This window comes from Monopterus albus, unplaced genomic scaffold (assembly GCF_001952655.1).
Source record: "Monopterus albus unplaced genomic scaffold, M_albus_1.0 scaffold1.1, whole genome shotgun sequence".
Taxonomy (NCBI): Eukaryota; Metazoa; Chordata; class Actinopteri; order Synbranchiformes; family Synbranchidae; genus Monopterus; species Monopterus albus.
The window spans coordinates 4,049,798-4,069,751 of NW_018127881.1; the positions used below are offsets into that span (position 1 = coordinate 4,049,798).

At 38.1% G+C, this 19,954-nt stretch overlaps 2 protein-coding genes and 1 long non-coding RNA gene across 8 annotated transcripts; 1 reads left to right on the forward strand and 2 right to left on the reverse strand.

Moving 5' to 3' along the window:
* The first annotated feature begins 101 nt into the window (after positions 1-101).
* sycp1 (synaptonemal complex protein 1) lies at positions 102-10,020 on the forward strand. Of its 6 annotated transcripts, none has more exons than XM_020620858.1 (34): positions 102-205; positions 1,601-1,730; positions 1,951-2,038; positions 2,129-2,172; positions 2,281-2,445; positions 2,553-2,620; positions 2,817-2,890; positions 2,988-3,046; positions 3,164-3,230; positions 3,416-3,489; positions 3,581-3,689; positions 3,830-3,924; positions 4,013-4,197; positions 4,288-4,355; positions 4,622-4,683; positions 4,788-4,904; positions 5,011-5,115; positions 6,287-6,390; positions 6,489-6,606; positions 6,719-6,789; positions 6,872-6,953; positions 7,054-7,116; positions 7,196-7,258; positions 7,347-7,409; positions 7,506-7,622; positions 7,701-7,811; positions 7,914-8,006; positions 8,109-8,183; positions 8,282-8,368; positions 8,455-8,601; positions 8,853-8,924; positions 9,010-9,117; positions 9,231-9,296; positions 9,412-10,020. In XM_020620858.1, exons 2-34 carry the CDS (start codon positions 1,602-1,604, stop codon positions 9,550-9,552), a joined length of 3,090 nt encoding a protein of 1,029 aa, XP_020476514.1. In that variant the 5' UTR covers positions 102-205; position 1,601; the 3' UTR covers positions 9,553-10,020. The 6 variants fall into 6 exon arrangements, with proteins under 6 accessions (XP_020476514.1, XP_020479704.1, XP_020480463.1 ...); XM_020624048.1 differs by having other exon boundaries at positions 1,951-2,035; XM_020624807.1 differs by having other exon boundaries at positions 1,951-2,002.
* LOC109952504 (uncharacterized) lies at positions 9,747-12,582 on the reverse strand. The gene is made up of 2 exons (XR_002273811.1): positions 11,550-12,582; positions 9,747-11,165 (listed from the first exon to the last, which is right to left on the reverse strand). It is a non-coding gene; the product is annotated as an uncharacterized LOC109952504 (long non-coding RNA).
* Positions 12,583-13,065: 483 nt separating this feature from the next.
* Positions 13,066-19,950, reverse strand: slc5a8l (solute carrier family 5 member 8, like; the record flags this gene model as incomplete). The annotated part of the gene is made up of 15 exons (XM_020611297.1): positions 13,066-13,176; positions 13,286-13,371; positions 13,498-13,607; positions 14,167-14,333; positions 14,443-14,529; positions 14,643-14,710; positions 16,149-16,261; positions 17,080-17,168; positions 17,244-17,373; positions 17,462-17,590; positions 17,848-18,002; positions 18,459-18,526; positions 18,885-18,936; positions 19,204-19,269; positions 19,603-19,950. Coding segments are annotated over 15 exons (1,779 nt in total), but the record flags the coding sequence as incomplete, so codon positions are not given.
* Positions 19,951-19,954: the final 4 nt, after the last annotated feature.

Consider the following 19,954-nt stretch of genomic DNA (forward strand, 5'->3'; position numbering starts at 1 on the left):
TGGAGTGACCAGCTTCTCAGCTCGTAATGTTCAGGCACGAGTCCTCTGATGGACAGTTATTGATCATTAGCAAATGATGGGGTGGCATCGGTACCTGAACACTTCCGGTTGTCCGATTATGGATGCAGGATAATTAGTGGCCGTTAGAAACACACCGTTAACGGCTCATCTTACTGTCTCGTGCCATCAGATTAACTGCTATCAGGTAAGGTTTTTGCGTTAAGTAGGTCATACAAAATGCGCGATATTTAACATCACTGACAACTACAGGTAACACTCGGGTGTTTAACAAGATAATGCAGTGACAGCGGTTATGCTTTTGCCAGGCAGCTAACGTAGGCTATTTCTGTTATTTTTATTATTATTGGAAATACGGAAGGTTGCTAACCAACTTGGCTAACTAATGCTAGCTATGTTCGCTAACGTCAAGGGCTAACTTGCCAGCTAGCCGGAATTAGTAGGCATATTAACACCTGGCGTTAATAATACTAGACAACGGCTAAGGTAATATCACGTGTGGAGGAAATAATGTAAATGTTGCCTGACATTATATTCACTAACGTTACTTTATTCCGAAAAATGTCTAGCTCAAAGTTCGGCAACTTAAACTGTAGCTAACGCTAACTAGTTGAGTGGTGAAAGTAAGTAATATAAAGTTAACTACCTACTAAGCACATTTGCTCAACTACTGTAACTTTACTTTAGAACAATTTTGAGGTACATTTCAGAAGGTAATGTACTTTTTACTGCAGTAGTGTTAGCTTACTGTAGCTAGCTAATATTAGATTTATTTGACTAAATTTAAATTAGTCTACTAGATACAGCTTTTACATTATGCTAACTTCAAACACACAATAAGCATATAATTAAAGCACAGTGCATTACAAAAAAAGCAAAACATTTTAATGCTAAACTTCTCAGATGATTTTATTGAAACGACTGTTCAATACCTAGAGGTGCACATTATCCATTAATTCACAAGAAATAAAGACCAATATAAAAATAATACATTTGTGTAGCAGCTTTTTACCCCCGTTTTTTTTCTGCACCACTGTCACCGTGTGCACATGGTTTTAAGTCATAGCCTATTAGGTTGTACCGTTTTATTCTAATTAACTCAATGGGGCTACAGTAGTGCGGTTTAGTGCGGTGGGTAGAGCAGTAGTCTCCCAACCGGAAGGTTGAAGGTTCGAATCTCAGTGTCTGTAGTCCCCCAAGTTTCCAGTGATGGCGGCGCGTATGCACGCAGTGGCCCGGGGCCCCTCAGCTCCAAACAAAATTTTGTTGTACATGTTACAATAAAATAAAAGCTTCTTCTTTATCTTGTGCTACAAGAGGAAATTAATGCTTACACATTGATGCATCAATGTTAAGAATCTTATAAAATCACATATTACACACATAACATCCACATGAGATATTCTTCTATGGAAAGGTTACTTTTGATACTGTTAACACTATTTAGTGATTGTAATGGAGTGTTTGTACATTTTTGCACTGGTATTTTTCCTTACGTAAAAGGTCTGTGTACGTCTTCCACCACTACTGTATTTTATAAGAGATTATAACAGTTGCATATGTATCTGTGTGGTCATTTCAGAATGGAGAGAGACCGAGGTTTTAACTTCAAACTTTTGGTGCCTCCCAGAGTGAATAATGGACAGATATCTGCTGTTAGACCTCAGGAAAGTTTCGAGAACTGTGGTGATTTCATCAATACACCTAAGCCAGTAAGTAAATTAGCCAATAGGTAAATATTAACGATCAAAGTAGAGGCAATAATGTGATGCTATTTCAACACTACTCCTTCAGCACTTTAGTTAGCCAACTGTTTTACCAGCAGTGAAGGTCTTAAACATAGTTTGTAGGTCTAGTTGTAAGCGGAATGCATTCATGAATGGAGGCGACTGTAGTCGAAGAGGCAGTAATCAAACTGATGGTTTTCCCTAGGGCTACACTAAATGTTTTGACAAAGAACAAAGCGTGCCTTTTCCCAGCACAGGTGTGTTTGCAGCAACTAAACCAACCAGACAAGGTAGTTTGTATCAAACAATGCTTTCAGTTTCAGCATAGAACTGGCCAGTGTCATGTACATTATAATAAATTCATTACTGTGTTTTCACTAAAGATATTCCCAAGATGAAAGTTGTGCCACCATTGGAAAAGGATGAGGTATTATTTTCATTGTACAAAAATGTGAAACATGAATAGAGCAGACTTGGCCATTGCAACATGTTTATTCTACTTCCCATCACTGTGTCGTTGTCCCCCCCACCCCAGAATAACGGCAATCCTGGACAACTTTATTCCAAACTGCTTGATGAAGTTGAGAAAATAAAATTTTGGAAGGTCAAAGTTGACTCTGATGTGGTACAAAAGGAAAGGAGACTCCAAGAAAACAAAACAACAATTGAAAGTCAGCGCAAAGTCATTCAAGAATTGCAGGTGGGTGTCTCAGTGATAATTTTTTTTTTCTGTATTACTGAAAGTAGAGGAACAACATACCCAAACTTGCTTTAATATCTGTGGTGGTGTGTGTTTTGTCTGTACAGTTTGAAAATGAAAGGCTCAGCATAAAGCTGGAGGAACAGATCAGTGAAGCGGAGGATCTGAGGAACAAGTATGAGTTTTGTTTGAAAAATTAGACACCCTAGATGTGCTCTGGAAAAGCCATATAAACATGAGTCTGATTTAAAAATGTACTCAAATACTGTAAATACTTCATTTACTGAAATACTTAACATTAAATTTAATTTAAGCAATTTTTAAAATTGCTTATAAAATGTCCTGTTTCATATTACTAATTTAAAATGCAGAAACAGCACAACCAGGAACTTGTGTAATCTTCTCAAAGATACTTTTGAGAGGTCATCTGAGAAAATGCTTTTATGTAAGTGAAAAGTGCTTTAAATTTTTCTGCTCATGTGCATGTCAAAATTATTTATGGGCAAAACTCATATTGTATAACAACGTTTTCACTTTTGTAGTTGAATCTGAAAGAGAGGAAACACATCACCTCTTCTTAGAAAATAATGAGGGTATTCAGGTAAACACTTTTAATCTCATCGTAAAGAATTTTTTGGGTAATAATAATTTGCTGAACAGGAGTTAGTAAAACAGTAGAATGTTTGAATGTCATTTGACAAGTAACCTTTTTCTATAGAAACTGATTGCTGCATTTGAAAGCCTTCGTATTCAAGCAGAAGCTGATCAGCAAGAAATGCAGAGAGGTATATTTATTCCGTGTCGGACTGTTGGGTTCTTCACTATAGTATAAAATCTTGAGACAATTTCATTTGGTAATAATAATGAAGGATAAAATCTTCCTGTAATGACTTACACTAAGATGAATTATTGATAGATTACAAACTACAGTGTACGCAAACAAAAGGGTTAATAATTAAACTTTTTCCAGTTAAAAAGGGCTTGCTGCAAATTGAAGAACTAAAAGAGAAATGCCATCAAGAATATAACATGAAGGAGAAAGAGGTTTGTAAAATTCCCTTTAGATGAGTTTACTTGGGAAGTTAATGTAACCATGTTTTGAAAGAAAGCTTAAGGATTGTCGATGCATCCACAGGTTGCAGTGCTTCAGACAAAACTTATGGATAAGGAAAATGAACTACAAAACGTCCTGCTTAATCTTTATGAAACCCAAAACCATTGCAAACAACTTCAAGAGACAGCAAGTTAGTGCTTATAGCTGCAAAATGTATATTTAGACTCCACATTTTACAGAAGATATTTTAAGTCAAGTTCCATGAGCAGTATTAGTACACTTTGTGATTCTGAGAATACTAAAGATAACGTATATTTATTATCTCTACAGATGAACAGTGTGAACTTCTCAGAAGCTTGAAAACTGAGCAAGAGTCTCTTCTTCAAAAACTGCACCTTGCTGAACAGTGTTGTAAGGAAACTGAGGTTAGTCTTAAGATTCTTGTTGTCATGAAACTGGGCTCTGTTATGTTATGTTATATCTCCTTTGACAAATATTATCTTTCTCTGAAAGAAAACTCGGGAAGCTATTTCTGCAGCCCTGGAGCAGAGTAAAGAAGAATATGTACAGATCATTCAAACAAAAGACCTCGATTTGCAGGAGCTCAGCAGAGTTAAAAATCAACAGGCAGAGAAGCTGGAGCAGATTCAGACAACCATTCAGGAGCTGCAGAAATCACTAGCTCTAGAGATACAGAGGTATAATTAACTGTAAATTCTCTATTTTCAAGATAAAATACAATTGACCTTTTTCCATTATGTTCCTGTTTTATGTTCATGATTGTCAAGGAGCAAGGAAATTGAGGATAAACTCTTGGAAAACCACAAGGAACTTGAAATGACAAAATCACTTTTAGGTAAGCGTCACTGTGTGAATTATGTTGATCATTTTGTTTGGTGCTCAGTTGGGCTGAGTGAATATGTTTGAATCGGGAGGCGACAGTGGTGCGGTGGGTAGAGCAGTTGTTTCCCAACCGGAAGGTTGAAGGTTCGCCTCTCAGTGCCTGCGGTCCACGTGTCAAAGGGTCCTTGCCTGTGATTGCGGCCCAGGGCCCTCAGCTCCAAGCATAATTTCATTGTACGTGCCACAATAAATAAAGCTGCTTCTTTGTCTTATCAACAGGAGAGACCATGGAGCAGAGTGCAAAGAAAGATGGGCAGATCCAAATTCTTGAAGATGAACTGGTAAAGTTTGCTTTACATTTGTGGAATAGTATATTCTTTCTTTTTAAGCATTGATTGTAGCCCAGATGTGACACTCATGCAGCACTGTATGTTGTTGTTCTTAGGACATAAAATCTAAATCCTATGAGTCCATGAAGAGTAAGATTGACATAACTGAAGTCAGAGTGGGGGAACTCGCAGCTGAGCTTTCAAGGAAAAGTGAAGAAGCCCAGAAATTTAAGGTGATACAGATAGTTACCTCATCTCAGAAGCAAAAAGGTCTTTTTTTTAAATTATTCTAATGACTGAAAATACATACCCTAGAAATTTTTTTTTTAATTCATACAGCATGAAGCAGAGATGGCCTTTGATAAAAATGATCTACTGAAAAAGGATTGTGAAGCTGCTGAAAAGGCACGAGAGAATTTACAGAAGATGTCTACCTTGACTCAGGTTTTTACTTGATTTTCATGTTCTTACTCTGTTCCACTGTGAAAATAATTTGTGGGGAATTACACTGTATGTTATGTACACTATTTAGCTTCACAAGTAGGGGTGTGACTCACGAGACGTGACGATACATGTTACTGGGTTCACGACGAGATGAGATGATACCACTATTTTTAAGAAATCTTCAATGACAAAATATATGACTAGAAAAATAGTATTTTATTCAGCTGAAAGTCACAAAATGCAAACAATGCAGGCACATTTTGAAACATCTTAATCATCTTTTAATAAATGTCACTTCAGTTCTACATTATGAGATTATGAATTATCATACGCAGTAAAAGACAATGATCTGCAAGTACGGTAAAAAGTTTTGCCACAAACTCGGCTGACTGGCTTCTCTCCTGTATGATTTCACATGAGTCTCTTCAGACCTTAGAACTGTGCATGAGCTTCTAACTTTAAGCTTTGTGTGGCCTTCTGTGGTATTTGCGCGCTCACCACACCGCACCAGATGGTACCATCATCTGGCAAAGGCACTGCATTGATGAGTCATGTACAGGGGACAATCGTGGACGTGGATGCCCGTGGGAAGAAGACTCTGTTGTTTATCTTGTTAGCATGAGCATTCACTGCTATTCACTGCTGAATTTGGGCCACCATTTACACCCATAACGACACTCCATGCATTTTCATTAGTACTGGATTTTAGCCGGTGTTTTTCTATCAGTGCCGACGCACTGGTGGTAGAATTGGTGCTAAAGTAAAGAAGGCTACATTAGCAGCATGGCTAACCAGAACACAACAAACTCACGGGCTGGAAACATGAAAGAAGCCACTCACATCGAGTCGTCACAACATGGCCATATCGTACACACCTATAAAACTCTCCTGCAACCCCTCAACCCCCCCTTCCCCCATGCACCACTGTCTGTTAAAACAGCAGGGAGTTGCATTTTGCCAGACTAATGTGAATGTACCGTCATTTTGCCATCACACTCCATCATACTGGCTGCAGCTCCAAATCTGTTATGTACTGATATCATGAGACAGCTTTTGCCTTGACAAGAAATATCATCACATTTTAATATCACAAGATCTTGTGGCGCAATATCTAATCACACCCCTATTCACTGGATTATGTTTTTTTTTATGTCTTTTAATATATCCTCAGATCAAAGTGCAGGAGCTGGAAGGACAATTACTAACTGAAATGAATAAAAATAAAGAGCAGACTTTTCAGATGGAGCAACTGAGGAAAGACATCGCACATCAGAAGTGAGCTCTTAATACTCAGCCATTCCATAATATTAGTTGAAGAGTTTCATATTAAACTGACTCTTTGTGTCTAATGTTTAATTTATGTCATTTTTAAGAGTAAAATATGAGGAGCTCTTAACCAACTTTAATGAGCTTAAGTCAGAGAAGATGGCCATTCAGCAGCAGTTTGACAGCGGATCCTCTTATGTGAAAACTATTGAGGCAAACATGAAGGTCTGAGTTACCTGGTCATTATGTGACAGGTCATTTCATGTGTAGAGTAGCTGTTTTATTTTTCATGACTTACTGTATCAGAAATGACAAAACAATAGTTTTGATTGATCAGGTGAGTGAGGAGAAGACTGTGAAGTTCACAACCATAATTCAAGGACTGGAAAAGGAAAACCAGTGTTTACAGTGAGTTTACAGTAGAGAGACCTAAAGATTTTTGAGAGTGTATAGTTTTCAAAATTTATATTCAGTTATTTTCATTATATAGAGAGGAGGTAAACTCTATTAAAAACCATTTCCAAGGGAAATGTCAGGAAACAGAGAGTCTTGAGAAGAAAATTGAAGAAAATGTAAGTATGCTAATTAAACCCATTAGCAATAGAAGCAAGGCATAAAGATACCTGTTCTGAAAGCAGTAAACATTGGGTTATCTGTGCATTTTGTTTATAGTGTGAACAAATGAGAAAGGACATCACAGAAAAAGAAAAACGGATCAAAGCTGTAGAAACAAAGGTGATTATAAAACTGAAAAATGAAAATGCCAATAATAAAGTTCATTTTCTGGGGCTGACCAGTATTTCTTTGTTATTAGCTGTGCAAACTCAGGAAGAAAATTGAAATGACACGTAATGCCCAGGAGAAATATCAGAAAGAGGTATGTGATGATTATGAAACTGCATATATAGTGTACAGTACTTGTGTTGTCTTATTTATTTAGCTAACAGTTCGGATGTGTATTTTAGAATAAAATGCTCAAGAAACAAATAGCAAAGGAGACTATGAAATCCAGTCAACTTGAAACTATGGTATGTTTTTTATCTTTTGTTTTGTAATGTTAATGTAATATGTTAAAACTAATAAGTGTTGCTTTGTTTAATGTAGATGCTTGTTTTTGTCTTTAGATAAAGAGTCTTCATGAGGAGTCCCAGAACATTAAAAGACTAAATGAAGAAGACCATCAGAAGTTGCTTAAAGAGCTTGAGTCCAAATCAGCCTTCACAGCAGATCTTGAGAATGAGGTCACTTATACACTAACATTATCTGTCGCAATTTTAGCTCTTCAGAATAAAAAAGAATAAAAACATCTGGTCTTACAGGTAAAAAAGCTCCGATTAACAGAAGCAGAGGCCATCAAGAACAAGGAAGATGCAGAACTCAGGTGTCAACACAAGATAGCAGATATGGTCACACTGATGGAAAAACATAAGGTAAGGTCATCGCAAAGTGTGTTTGTGAACTGAAAATAGTTTTGTACAGTGTAACTGTCAGTCCAAACACATGTTGCATTGGAAAGAACTTGTCATTAATAGAGCCAGTATGACCGGACGATTGAAGCAAAGGATGCAGAGCTTGAAGAGAACAAAAAGAAAGAGATGGAGGCTGTTGCCCAGAGGAACTCACTGGTATGAGGCTAAAAGTAAATGTTTATCATCATTTAATAACAATTACAGTAGATAATGAATCAGTTTTATTGTAATATTTCTCTTAAACAATTTTTAAATCAGGAGTTGGATCTCTCGAAGCACAAAAAAGAAAATGATCAGCTGAAGAAACTGCTGAAGACAGAAACAACAGAGAAGGTATGTCCTAGTTTGAATCAGCTATAGTTTACGTTTGGCTTTTTAGTGAAACAGGGTGTGCTGGCTTGTTCTTTGAGAACACTTTGCTTTGCTATTAGGAAAACCTACAGAAGGAGCTGACTGATCTGAAGGAAGAAATCTTATCAAAGAAAGTCTCTCCACTGTCAGAAGCAAAGAACAAGCAGGTACAAACTTTGTCCATGATCAGATAGGCTACTGCTCATGACATGGTTTGTCATCACTTCACAAGAATTCATCTTTAAAATTCTAGTCACCTGCCCTGGACTATAAACAAGGGTGGTGTTCAGAAACTCCCAAAGAGAGCTCTTCAAAGAGACACATGTTTGACTTCTCCAAAACCAGGAAAATCCCCTTGTACAGCGAAGATGATGGGAGTGCTGCAGTTATGAAGATAGCTGTAAGTTCAATCTGCTGAAATATTTTAGACCAATTAGGCAAAGACATTGTGTATTTACTTACACAGCAATATACAGATCATCATCCCATCAGGGATGCCAGCTAATAATCTTTCAGCAGTACAAGCCTCAAGGTAGACAAAAGCTTCTAAACTCAACTGTAGCTGGCTATGGTGATAATAACACTCAGGTTAATCTGTGAGTGTCTGTAGCATTCATAATAACTCAGCCTGACACTGACTTTGCATCATAGGATATTCACACTGAAGACCTGAAAACCCCAGGAAGTATTACAAACAGGGCTGGCGGAACATCAAAGATTAAAGTAATATACAGCATCATCTCTCAGTTTTCCAAAATGAATAAAAATATTGATGATGTGAGCTGACATTTACTCTTTTCCCTTACAGGCCTACAGAATAATGACACCACCTTCTGCTGGAAAAGCAGCAAGCTGGGGGAAGAGCACCATGGAGCTTGAATCCAAGTCTGACAGCTCGGATCAAAGTGATCTATTTGTGAGTAGTCTTTTATTGATCAACAGTTTGTGTCAGAATTATTTGTGGATTTTATTTGATTATTTATGCAAGACTGCCAGAAGAGCTGATTTGGCCTTTCTTTTTCTTGATAGTCTTTTGCCAATGCACCTACATCCAATTTTTCTGCTCCCCGCTGCAAAGTTGACGTCTTTAAAAAGGTAATGTGCTCATAGCAGTTTGATAATATTTAAAAATTTATATGTTTTATGCATGGAAAGGGATTAAATCATCCCTGGAAATTCATTCAAAAAATTGGATCAACATTATTTTCAGATCCAGAGTCCTGACCCTCAAATATCACAAGGAAATGCCTTGAAGCTAGCTGCAGTGAAAAGGATGAGAGATGCCGGCTGGACTGCTGTCACTGGCTGTGACAAGAAGAAGAAGACGATTAATGAAAAGATCTTTGCTTAAGTAGCGCTGACAATGGTCAGATTAACTGATGAGTAGTAATAATAGGCAGATTGTGTGTTTATATTAATATGCTTAGGTAGTTGAGTTTGGGGTCAAATAGACGGTAATTAACAGCCAAACCTTTTTCTATTATTTCTTAACGTACATAGTAAGTATTGCTGTACTTACTGTTAACAGAAAGATTTAGGTGTTCGTTCCAGCTTTTGTGGCAAGTTTGTTCAGAGTTCAGTGTTAAGTGACTGTAGAGTCACCCTCTGTGCTTTCAGGTACTTTGGAAAATGTTCTGTTTGTTGTAGCACTGTTGTATGGAATAATTTATCTTTACTGGTGTTCACATGAAATCTTATTCATTCTGCACAAGTTTATATTGCTGGGGTGGTGTCATGTGTTACTCTCTTAATATATGTATTTAATATTCGTGTGTCCTAGTATTGGCAGCGATATAAGTAAAAGTTGAGGTCAAATTGATCAGCAGTGTTCTCTCCTCCTCTGTCATTAGCATTTTATGGATTAACATTTCACAGGGACTTCAGTTTTGAAATTGTGGTAATATGTGTATTAGGAAAACTGGTTATGTCCATGTTTGGTAAGTGTCAGAAGGGACTTCTCTCTCTTTAATGAAGGAACTCGAGGCGAAATTGAGATTGGTCTGCTGGGGCTGTTGGTACGTTGTCATATATCGGGTGTCCGTCATAAAGTCCTCCAGATATTACAAGTGTGTCATCGTCTGTCACAAATACATCTGTTGAAGATTAAATGTTTAGTTTTTAACAGGTAATGATAAGTAAATTAGGTTCTGTCTCACATATGATAAATGGAAAACTCCTACCTGTGTCACCATTGTTGTGAAGAGGTTGATGCAAATATTGGACTTTTTGTTTGCATCTGTGAAACATGAACACGACCAGTACCACAGCAAACACTCCCAGTATAACACTGAAGACAATAGTCAGATTCTTTTCCGATATGTTTAACCCCAAACCTAGAAGCACATGAAGAAAAGGGTGAAGTTATAGTAACTGACAATTATGAGCAATTAAATCATTAATTAAACCTCAAATAAGAACACACAGCCTGATGCTTACCTTGTGTGGTTCTGTCCTCTGAGTCTGAGCTTGTACTGGCAGTGGGAGGTGATTTTGATATTGTAATTACTGTAGTATCAGGTGTACTTGTATAACCTGCTGTGGTCTCGATTGCTGGTGTTGTCAGCGCAGTAAATGTCGGAGTGTGATTGCCAGGTGTTGTCGTCATCACTGAGGTGCTATTTGTCAGAGCAGTCACGGTGGTTGATGAGGTGCTATTTGTCAGAGCAGTCACGGAGGTTGTTGAGGTGCCATTTGTCAGAGCAGTCACGGAGGTTGTTGACTGAGAAGGCGGGGACTGACTTGTGGTTTCGTTGTTCTGGGTTGTGCTTTTAAATGTAACTGTGCCCTCAGTCATGTTTGGATTTTCAGTAGAGTTGGATGAAGTTACAACTGTAGTCACATGTGTGAAGTTTAAGCCAGGGCTGGTCGTCACATTCGTTTGTCCTTGCACCGTAGTAAAAGAAATGGCCAGAAGGACACATGCCAGAGAAGCTAAGATGATATCCATGGCCATTGAGTCCTGTACTAGAAAAGAAACATAGGCTGAAAAACATTTATGTCAAATAAACACTTAACACTGTGCTGGAAAAAAACAGCTCAGTAATATATAGTTTCTGTTTTTAATGTCCTGACAGTGTTAGGGAAAACAACACTTTAAACACAGTGCCTTTTGTATATAGGTCATGTGCAATATATTTTCACAGATTACATTAACAACATACAGTATTTGAAGCAAGAAATAACCCAGTAGGAAAATAAACCAGCTCTCTGATCTTGTGTAGCTCTGACAGCGGGAACTTTTCTAATCTCCCTCTGACATGAAAGCTTGACTAAGCCCAAACCTTAATTAAAAAGTACATTCTTTTTACAGAGTTAACTGTGGTAGACTGAAAAAGAAACCCAGCTCACCTTGTTTTGTCAGTATGGCCGAAAACAGTGACTTTGTTGACTGAAAACAGGAGCTTTGTTCACCTCCCTGACAGCTGGTCTGCCTCCATGTCACGGCTGACTCTCCACTTCCTGAAAATCTGGAACAGTTGAAGGGCTGGTTTGCTGGTAAGTGGCAGGTAAGTGTGGGCAGGTCAGTGCTTTGTGAACTTCCTCTATTGTGTGTTTCCAAGGAGACCAAAGATCCATTGTAACACAGACCAAAGCTCAATCTCCCTCTCGCTGTCCTGTGTTCTCTCACATACACACCCAGGTTGTGCACTCACTGAAGTTCTGTAAAGTGGTCAAAGAAGTACTCTGATATTTTATATAAGTAAACACAGAAATACTACAGTGTAAAAATATTGTAGTGTTGGCTGAGGTAAAAAGGGTCGGAGACCAGAGTTTGTGTTTTTCTTGTTTTATTTCCACACACGGTACAACCGCACAGCAACAGAACACACTCTCCGAACAACCTGAACTATATACACACCGCCCCAGGCATTATGGGACATCCCGCCAAGCGTCTCTCTGCCCTCCCGCTGCCACAATATTCTGTTACAAGTGTAAAAGTCCTGCATTCAAAATTGTACTTAAAGTACCAAAAGTACCTCATTAAAAGGTCTTGCTGTGCTAAAATGCAATTTTTGATTAATGTATATCACATTACTGGTTTATATTTACTGACACATTATTGTCTACATCACTTTAATGTTGCAGTTGGTAAAGTTATATATTTACAGGTTGAACTGGTTTGCATACTGCTGGGTAGCTCGTGAGTTTCCCACTGAGGATCAGTGAAGTCTTAGAGTATATACTGTGCTTTGTTTTATTAAGCTGAAAAGTAAAATGATCAAATAAATATAGTGGAGTAAAAAAGCACAATATTTGCCTCTGAAATAGTAACAGCAAGTTGCAACATGAAAATAATAGTAGGAAATTTATTTACTTCATTTTGACCATTGTGACTGTGCAGGTGTTTTTAGTAAAACTAGTTTAACTGTGTAAAACATTTATTACAAGTAAAAAAATTTGTGATTAATTTGTACACATGGTTCATACGGAGTGCACAATTTCCAAACAGGCAGTAAACAAATTCTCAAAAACAAACAAGCAACAACAATATTCCAGGGTGTTTTTCTGACAAAGGTTAATTAAACATTAACAGGTGCAGTGTTGCCACATTATCACTGAACATGAAAAGGGAGCAGCTCGGTCAGTGTGGTGATGTGCTGCTGAATACTACAATAGCTGATGTGATGATTTAATTAAAACAAAGTGTTATATACCACTAGGTGATACAAAAACTCCTAATGTAAATGTCTTTTCTGTTGTTGAGGCACCTCAACGAGGTAGCTGCAATTATAGTTTTTGAATTTGAATGACACGCTCTTAAAATCCAGTTTTAGTTTTACCGAGCTTTATCACTAGTTGTCGTGCTCCTTCTTAATATAAAATCTAAATGGTATGTACATAATTCATATAAACAGAAATGGTGTTACAGTTCGGTGTTTTCATCAGCTTTTATTGTCACATCATGGTCTGTGAACGCCAAGTTGTCGGCTCCCATGTTAAAATCTGCAGCAGTCTTTTCTGTGATGTCTGATACCTGCAGTAGGTTAAGAACAGTAAGAAGCACATTAATAATGTTAAACAATTGTGTATTTTGTTGAGTCATACTGTTCTTACTTTGTTACCACTTTCCCTCAACACCTTACCTTGGATTTACTAAAGCATCTGAAGCAGATCAGGTCGCTCGTCCTCACAAACAGATCAGAGTCAAGTTTCTCTTGCTTGCATCCACCTGAACAGATATAGATGCATATTCCCCAACTGGTTTTTATAGTAGATTATTGGTAGAATATACAAAAATAGCAGCATCACTGATGTGTCTCTACGGTCAAAGTAGAAGATGGGAAGGAGGCCTCACCTGTGATCATGCTCACCAGCAGGCCAGACACAATTGTGATCAGTGTGCCCAAGAGAGAGAGGTAGACGTAGGAGAGAGAGTACCAGGAGTCTGCCAAAGGCGGCCTGACACTGACCGATAAAGGAAATGTTTTCAATAATCACCTTCATGTCATTCCACATTTGCTGCACTGACGTGGTTAACACTTCATTTTGACGATTTGCTGTTTGAAGAAGGGCTTTTTTGTTGATATATCTATTTGTTGTTTAGTTTATAAAATGTCAGAAAACATTCAGTTACCCAGCTAATAGTACAAAACAAAGAATATTCAATTTACTATGATATAAAGCAGAAAAAACTGCCACATTTGATAAATTGGTATTTTTGCTTTAAAAAAAACGAGTCAGTTATCAAAAAAGTTGATGATTAATTTTCTGTCAACGGATTCATCAGTTAAACAACTAATTGATGGCGTTCTGTGCGTATCTTGCATGGTATTCCAGAATTTCTTTTGAATCGCATTTAAAGCCCGGAGAAAAGGTCTGTGCCTGAAATGTAGTCCACAGACAGTGGATGCAGCCAATTTTTGTACTTTAGTTCATTAAAATGCTTAGTGTTCCTATTTACTGTGACTGTATCATCTGCTTTAGTATCAGCAAACAAACCTTTGTTCTGTATAATATGACTCACTCAGGCAAGGGAGCTTCTGTTGTGTAGTTTTGACCCATTGTGATGTTGCAGCCGACAGTAGTGAGTGGGAGAGGATTTGTCTTTTCATCTGTTGGAGGATAAATCTGGCCTCCGATCCCCACCCACAGAGTCAACAGCAGACCAATGATCATCCCCACCAGGCCTCCCTGCAGAGTTAGTATGACTGCAGTCAAATGCTTCATAGTTTGTTTGTTTTTTTTAGCAACTGAGGGTGCAGTTTTTCTAGTGAATATGGCAGCAACAGGAAATACTCACTATTGAATTTGATGTGCGGAAGAGCATGCCTAATAGGTAAAGACCAAGAAGAGGCCCACTGATCATGCCAAATATGGACAGAGCTGCCTGAAAATAGAAAAATGTCAGGAGGATTGTAGTTGTTAACGCTGAGCTCATGGTGGTGCTGTAAAGTAAGAAATGCAGAAGTAGTGTTAGTGCATGGTGTTGGAGAGGGTTACCTGCAGAACGCTTCCCATCAGTGAAGCAATTCCAGCCATTCCAATACACAGGGCACCAAAGAAAACACCTGGGAGTTGTTCATGTCAAAATTATCGAAGAAAAAAAAGAATCTTGTTACTTCCAAACTGCAGTGCATATGAGTTAACATATGACATTTCTCACATCCCTTCAGGTGAACTGAAGTCTCCCCCCACTCTGGTATGTAACAGTGCGTGTCACTGCTAACAGGGAGCAGTGGCGTTCAAGACGTTGGCCTAAGGCACACGTTCACAACCACCGAACATGACTAAACATGGAGAAAATGTGTGAGCCACAGACCAGTAAAAGCATCATGCATGATAACTGACAGCAAAAAGAAGGAAGCCACAATTCAGTGTGTGAAGGTCTGTGGTGTCGTTTTGTGATGAATCCACACGGTATACAGGCGTGCATACAGTATTTACAACCTCTCATCAACATTTAGTGAACACTTTTTATTGGAAGGTGCTTTTGGTAGTCAGTGTATTTTAAAAATACTTTTATGCATTAGATTTTCTAGAGTATATGATGGTCTTAAAATGGACTGAATTTAAAAAGACCTTAAAAAGTCTTATTTAGTTTACAAAGTACTCCTGCCTGCTTAAAGATGTTTTATTCACCTGTCAGAAGGCGGTTTTTGTCTACTTAAATACTTTAGACAGTGTGATCAGGAAACTGGTATTAAATTGCATATTAGTTTTGAAAAGTCTCAAATCTACGTCATAGAACCTTGCAAGAATGTTTTTCTTTTTTTTTTGCCTCTCCCACAAATACCAGCTCTATCTGTATAACTGCACTGTAATTAACAAGAACGTTGTGAACTTGTGTACAAGGAGCACATAGATCCATACTAACCAATGCCTATAACCTGGTGACGGGTGGTGAATGATGATTTCTTGAGGAACTATTCTCACAGAAACTTAGATACTAGTGCTCCTCCCCTTGACCCTATACTTCCAAGAACTTCATCAAATTGACATGTTCCTGTCTGAACAGGTTTTTCTCTGTAAACATACCAGATGAAATGCTGCAGATTGTATTACCTTCAAAATGCTGTTTGAACAGTGTGTCCCGTGAAGCAAACTTCACAGGACACACTATCATTTGTGATCATACAGTAACTTGCCCCATAGAACTGATAACATGTTTAATCAGCCGCTAAGAATAGCAAGATAACAGTTATCTTGATGAGTACTGGTCTTTGCTGAGTTTCAAGGAGTGTGAGCGTCATAGGAGTCACACTGGTGATTACTGACATAATGTACTATAAACTCATACAAGATTATGAAGAGGGAAGATTTTCGGTCAAATTTTCTGAAATGAAATGATTGAACTGGGAAATTAAGTAAGATTTTGCAAGAAACGCGTTTTTATTAACAATTTTTTTTTAGTAAATCACAAAAAAATCTGGCTACACTCAACTTTTCCACTTTTTCAATACAAGGTCATTTTTGGGCTACCATGAAAGTATGTGTCTCACAACTTACTCAGGCCCATGTTCATCCAGGAACTTTGTTTCTCTGTGAGGTTTTTGTACAGAGGGAGAATAAAGTCTTCCACAGTGACAGCAGTCAGGGCGTTAATACTGGACGACACTGTGCTGGAAAAAATCCAAGTCATAGTCTTTAGTCATTGAAAGAACAGAATTGCTGATGCAAATTAAATGGCAGATTAGGTAACAGATAAGATTAGTCACACACAGCACGCGGACGGTGAGTTCTTGTATAATGTGTAAATAGTGTGATGTAAAAGTAAATACAATGATAACTTCTTTCGTAGTTGGTGAATAATGTAGCAATGTAGCTTTCATACAGTCTAAATTGTTAAAATTTTTTGATTTAGTGGAATATAAGACTGCTGTGTTTATGTATAAAGCCAGGAACGATTTATTACCTGGTGGAATGCAAAAACTATTTAATGAAAGGGAAGGGGGATACAATTTAAGGGGTCAGTTAAATTATAAAATTCATGCTATACGTACAACCAAAAAAAGATTTTGTATTTCCATAAGTGGGGTAAAACTATGGAATAATTTAAGTGTGGACATAAAAAATAGTAATAGAATTGAGAGAAGAATTGCAGAGAAGGGCTCATCACCTGAACCTGACCAGAGATCAGTAAGTACCATTAGACAATGATGGTAAGATGATGTCATGGGGTAGGACTGGATAAGTCTGACTTCTTCCTACTCCATTCAAGCATGTACTAGGTATAAGCAAATTGATATTGGATTAGCATTTGTTGGATATGTGTAAAATTATGTGTGTTGACATAACTGTCTTTACATGCTTGAAAAAATAAATCCAATCAAATCAATAATGATGTGAGTAAGTCCTTCAATTGTTGCCAGCTCATTCTTTTCACTTCTTTTCATTATTATTTTTGTTTTGGTTGTTGTTTGTTTGTCTCAGGCCTCACCTTAGGGTACCACTGTATGCAGCAGCCACAAATAGGCCAGGGATTCCAGGGTAGTCTGCCAGAATATCCATTACAAGGTATGGTAGTAGCTAAATGTACAACCACACTCTGTTAGGTTGCAAACAGCATGACATCCAACAAGAGACAATTGCAGTTGCATTTACCTGGTCAGAGGTGCTTACATCCCCATTTGAAAGTGGATCACAGGACTTGTAAATGGAGTACATGGTGAGGCCAGACAGCATAGCCAGACTCACAGTTACACACAGGCCAACCATGTTCACATACAAAGACCTGAGAGATGAAAAAGACTTGTCAGTGCATGAAGCTTCTCCCACAGCCAATAATGTAGTGCTTGTATTGCCTTGCAGGAATTCTTAACTCTTGCGTTTTGCAGGAGATGTAGCGCTGCACCTGGGACTGGTTGATTGAGTAGATAGACGTCCACATCACGCTGCCACCAACTATAATGGTCCAGAAAGTGTGCCGCTTCAGAGGGTCTGGGTCAAAGCTGCAGTGAAAGACATGGAAGAAGGTAACATTTTGGAGACCCCAGCAGCAAAGAAGTCTGATTATATCAGTGAAGTTTTCCTTGAAAACTGCAGAAAACAAGATTTACAGGAACCCTGGAATCCTAGTTGTTTTCCTGTGGCTGAAAACTTGTTGTGCAAACATGCTGTGCTGCAAACCCACTGATTACTGCTATTATAACCAGTTTTAAACTCCAACAACAAACACTGTTTGCCTCTAGTCTACCGTCGTACATACTCAAATGTCTTTAGTCTGCCTCCTTGATCGGCGTCTTCCCAGATCTTCGTCAGGCCTCCCTGCAGTACAGCTCCTCGAGCTATAACAGCCACAAAACCTGCCAACATGATCACCATCTGCAGCACGTCTGTCCAGATTACTGCTTTCAAACCGCCCTGAAACAAGCTCCATGTTAGGGTCATACTAAACATTTACAAGTAGTTTTGTAGAGTTTTTTTTTTTTTCCAATTTAATGCTAGTTTAGACTTAATGTTAAAAGGTTTACAACTCTACAATTATCATGCAGATTCATTAACCACACCTCGAACTAAAATAGGTGAATGATGATAGCAAAGGGTAGAATTTTAGAAGTTTATGATGAACTGATTACAAGGGTTTCTGTTTTATATTCATTATATGCATTGTTATGCACTTCCTGTACACTGTTGTGTACACAGATAATTAATGCTTTTTGAAATGCATAGTTTTTAAATTTATTTTATTTATCTATTTTATCTTAATTTAGCCAGGTAGCTCTCAGGGTAGCAACATCCTTTTCAACAGACATGACCAGGACTGTAGCATTACAAGTTTGAGAGAGCACAAGAAAATCAAACTAAAACAGTACGAACCAAAGTGCAGTAGAGGATGCATACTGCTCCTGTAGCCACCAGCACTCCCCACAGATCAAGTCCTGTGACTGAGTAGTCAGGGGAAAAAAAGCTCCATTATGATTAATATATTAAAATATGTATTTATTAATTTTTTTTTTATTCTGTGCTAAAAAAGCTGGTTCTCCTTTATTTCAAACAGGATCACAAGTGGGACACACTCTCTTAGGTCAGACGTGTATATAAGATAAACCCAAGTGAGAAAGAAAAAGTCCCTTAACACTGTGAGTTGTGTATAAACTGTATTTAGGACAACATACATCATTTCAAGGAGACTTCACAGAACACCGTCATCAGGATGTAGTTTACTAAGTTACAGTTCAGAAAGGCTGAAATCTCAAAAGTATTATCTGCCCTCATTTTGTGAGCTTGTGCTATTTGACCTACTTTGATTTAGTGCAAGAGCTGGAGCGTAGAGAACCAAGCCGGTGTACAGGACCTGAGAGAAGATGCCACCATTAGCTGATTAGATAGAAGCACACCAGGCATGTGATTCAATATTAATGGTTTCTTGGAAGTGGCGTCATGAATCAGTTTTACATAAAGAAAAAAAAAAGCCAGGTGCTGTTTACGTGTGAGATTTAATCATGGGTTTGTTCCATTTGTCACAGTTTTGTGCTTTCGGTTTTTCATTATTTAAATAGACTAAAGTAATTGATTATCCTCTTTTTTTTTTTTTTTTAAGATAAAAGCATGTTATTGTTACCGTCTGTACGATGTACATTGATGTTCCGATCAACCGAATGGCTCGGCTGAAGCGCATCTCCAGGTACTAAAAACAAAAGAGAAACCTACTCAGACATCACTAAAGCAATGATTTGGTTCCCACATACTGGCTTTGGTTTCTACATTCATATTTACAAGATAATAAAGATTTATTTATTTATTTGATTGTTTTCTCCAAACCTTCACCCACCCTTTGGAGGTTATACTTTTATAGCACCTGGAAAAAATAGTCTCCTGAACCACAGATGTTGGATGAATCATTAGCCACATTAACCTGTGCTACTGATAAAGTGTGCTTCCTTTTATTGGTTTTTAAATCTTATTTCCTGGTGCAACTGTTTTCCAACTTTGTACCTTGAAATAATTTAAATCTTCTTACCTCATAGGCGCTGGTAATTGCTAGTCGGTAGAAAAGCGGGACAAAGATCTCAGCAGTGACAGCAGACATGATGGCATAGGAGAAGCCAAACAGCCAGAAGGCAGTTCCAAACTGGTAGGCCTCAGCAGGTGTGCCAATGACCGTGATGCCAGACATGAAGCTGGCAGTGAGCGACATGGCAACTGGCACAGCTGTCATTTGCCGTCCGCCCAACAAGAACTCAGCAGTGCTGGTCTCCTTACGGCTTCGAATGGCCTGGAAAAGACCAATACCAGCTGCTGCCAAAATTGTTCCAGCGAACACCACATAGTCCCACACAGAGAAGGTGGCCACTGGACCACCTGTACCGACC

What these genes read in the sequence shown, in the direction of transcription:
- sycp1 (XM_020620858.1), top strand. Translation starts at nt 1,602, where the DNA reads ATGGAGAGAGACCGAGGTTTTAACTTCAAACTTTTGGTGCCTCCCAGA. An exon ending in CCAGTCAACTTGAAACTATG is followed by an intron (nt 7,410 to 7,505) that starts GTATGTTTTTTA and finishes TTTTGTCTTTAG; the next exon opens with ATAAAGAGTCTTCATGAGGA. An exon ending in CGGATCAAAGTGATCTATTT is followed by an intron (nt 9,118 to 9,230) that starts GTGAGTAGTCTT and finishes TTTTCTTGATAG; the next exon opens with TCTTTTGCCAATGCACCTAC.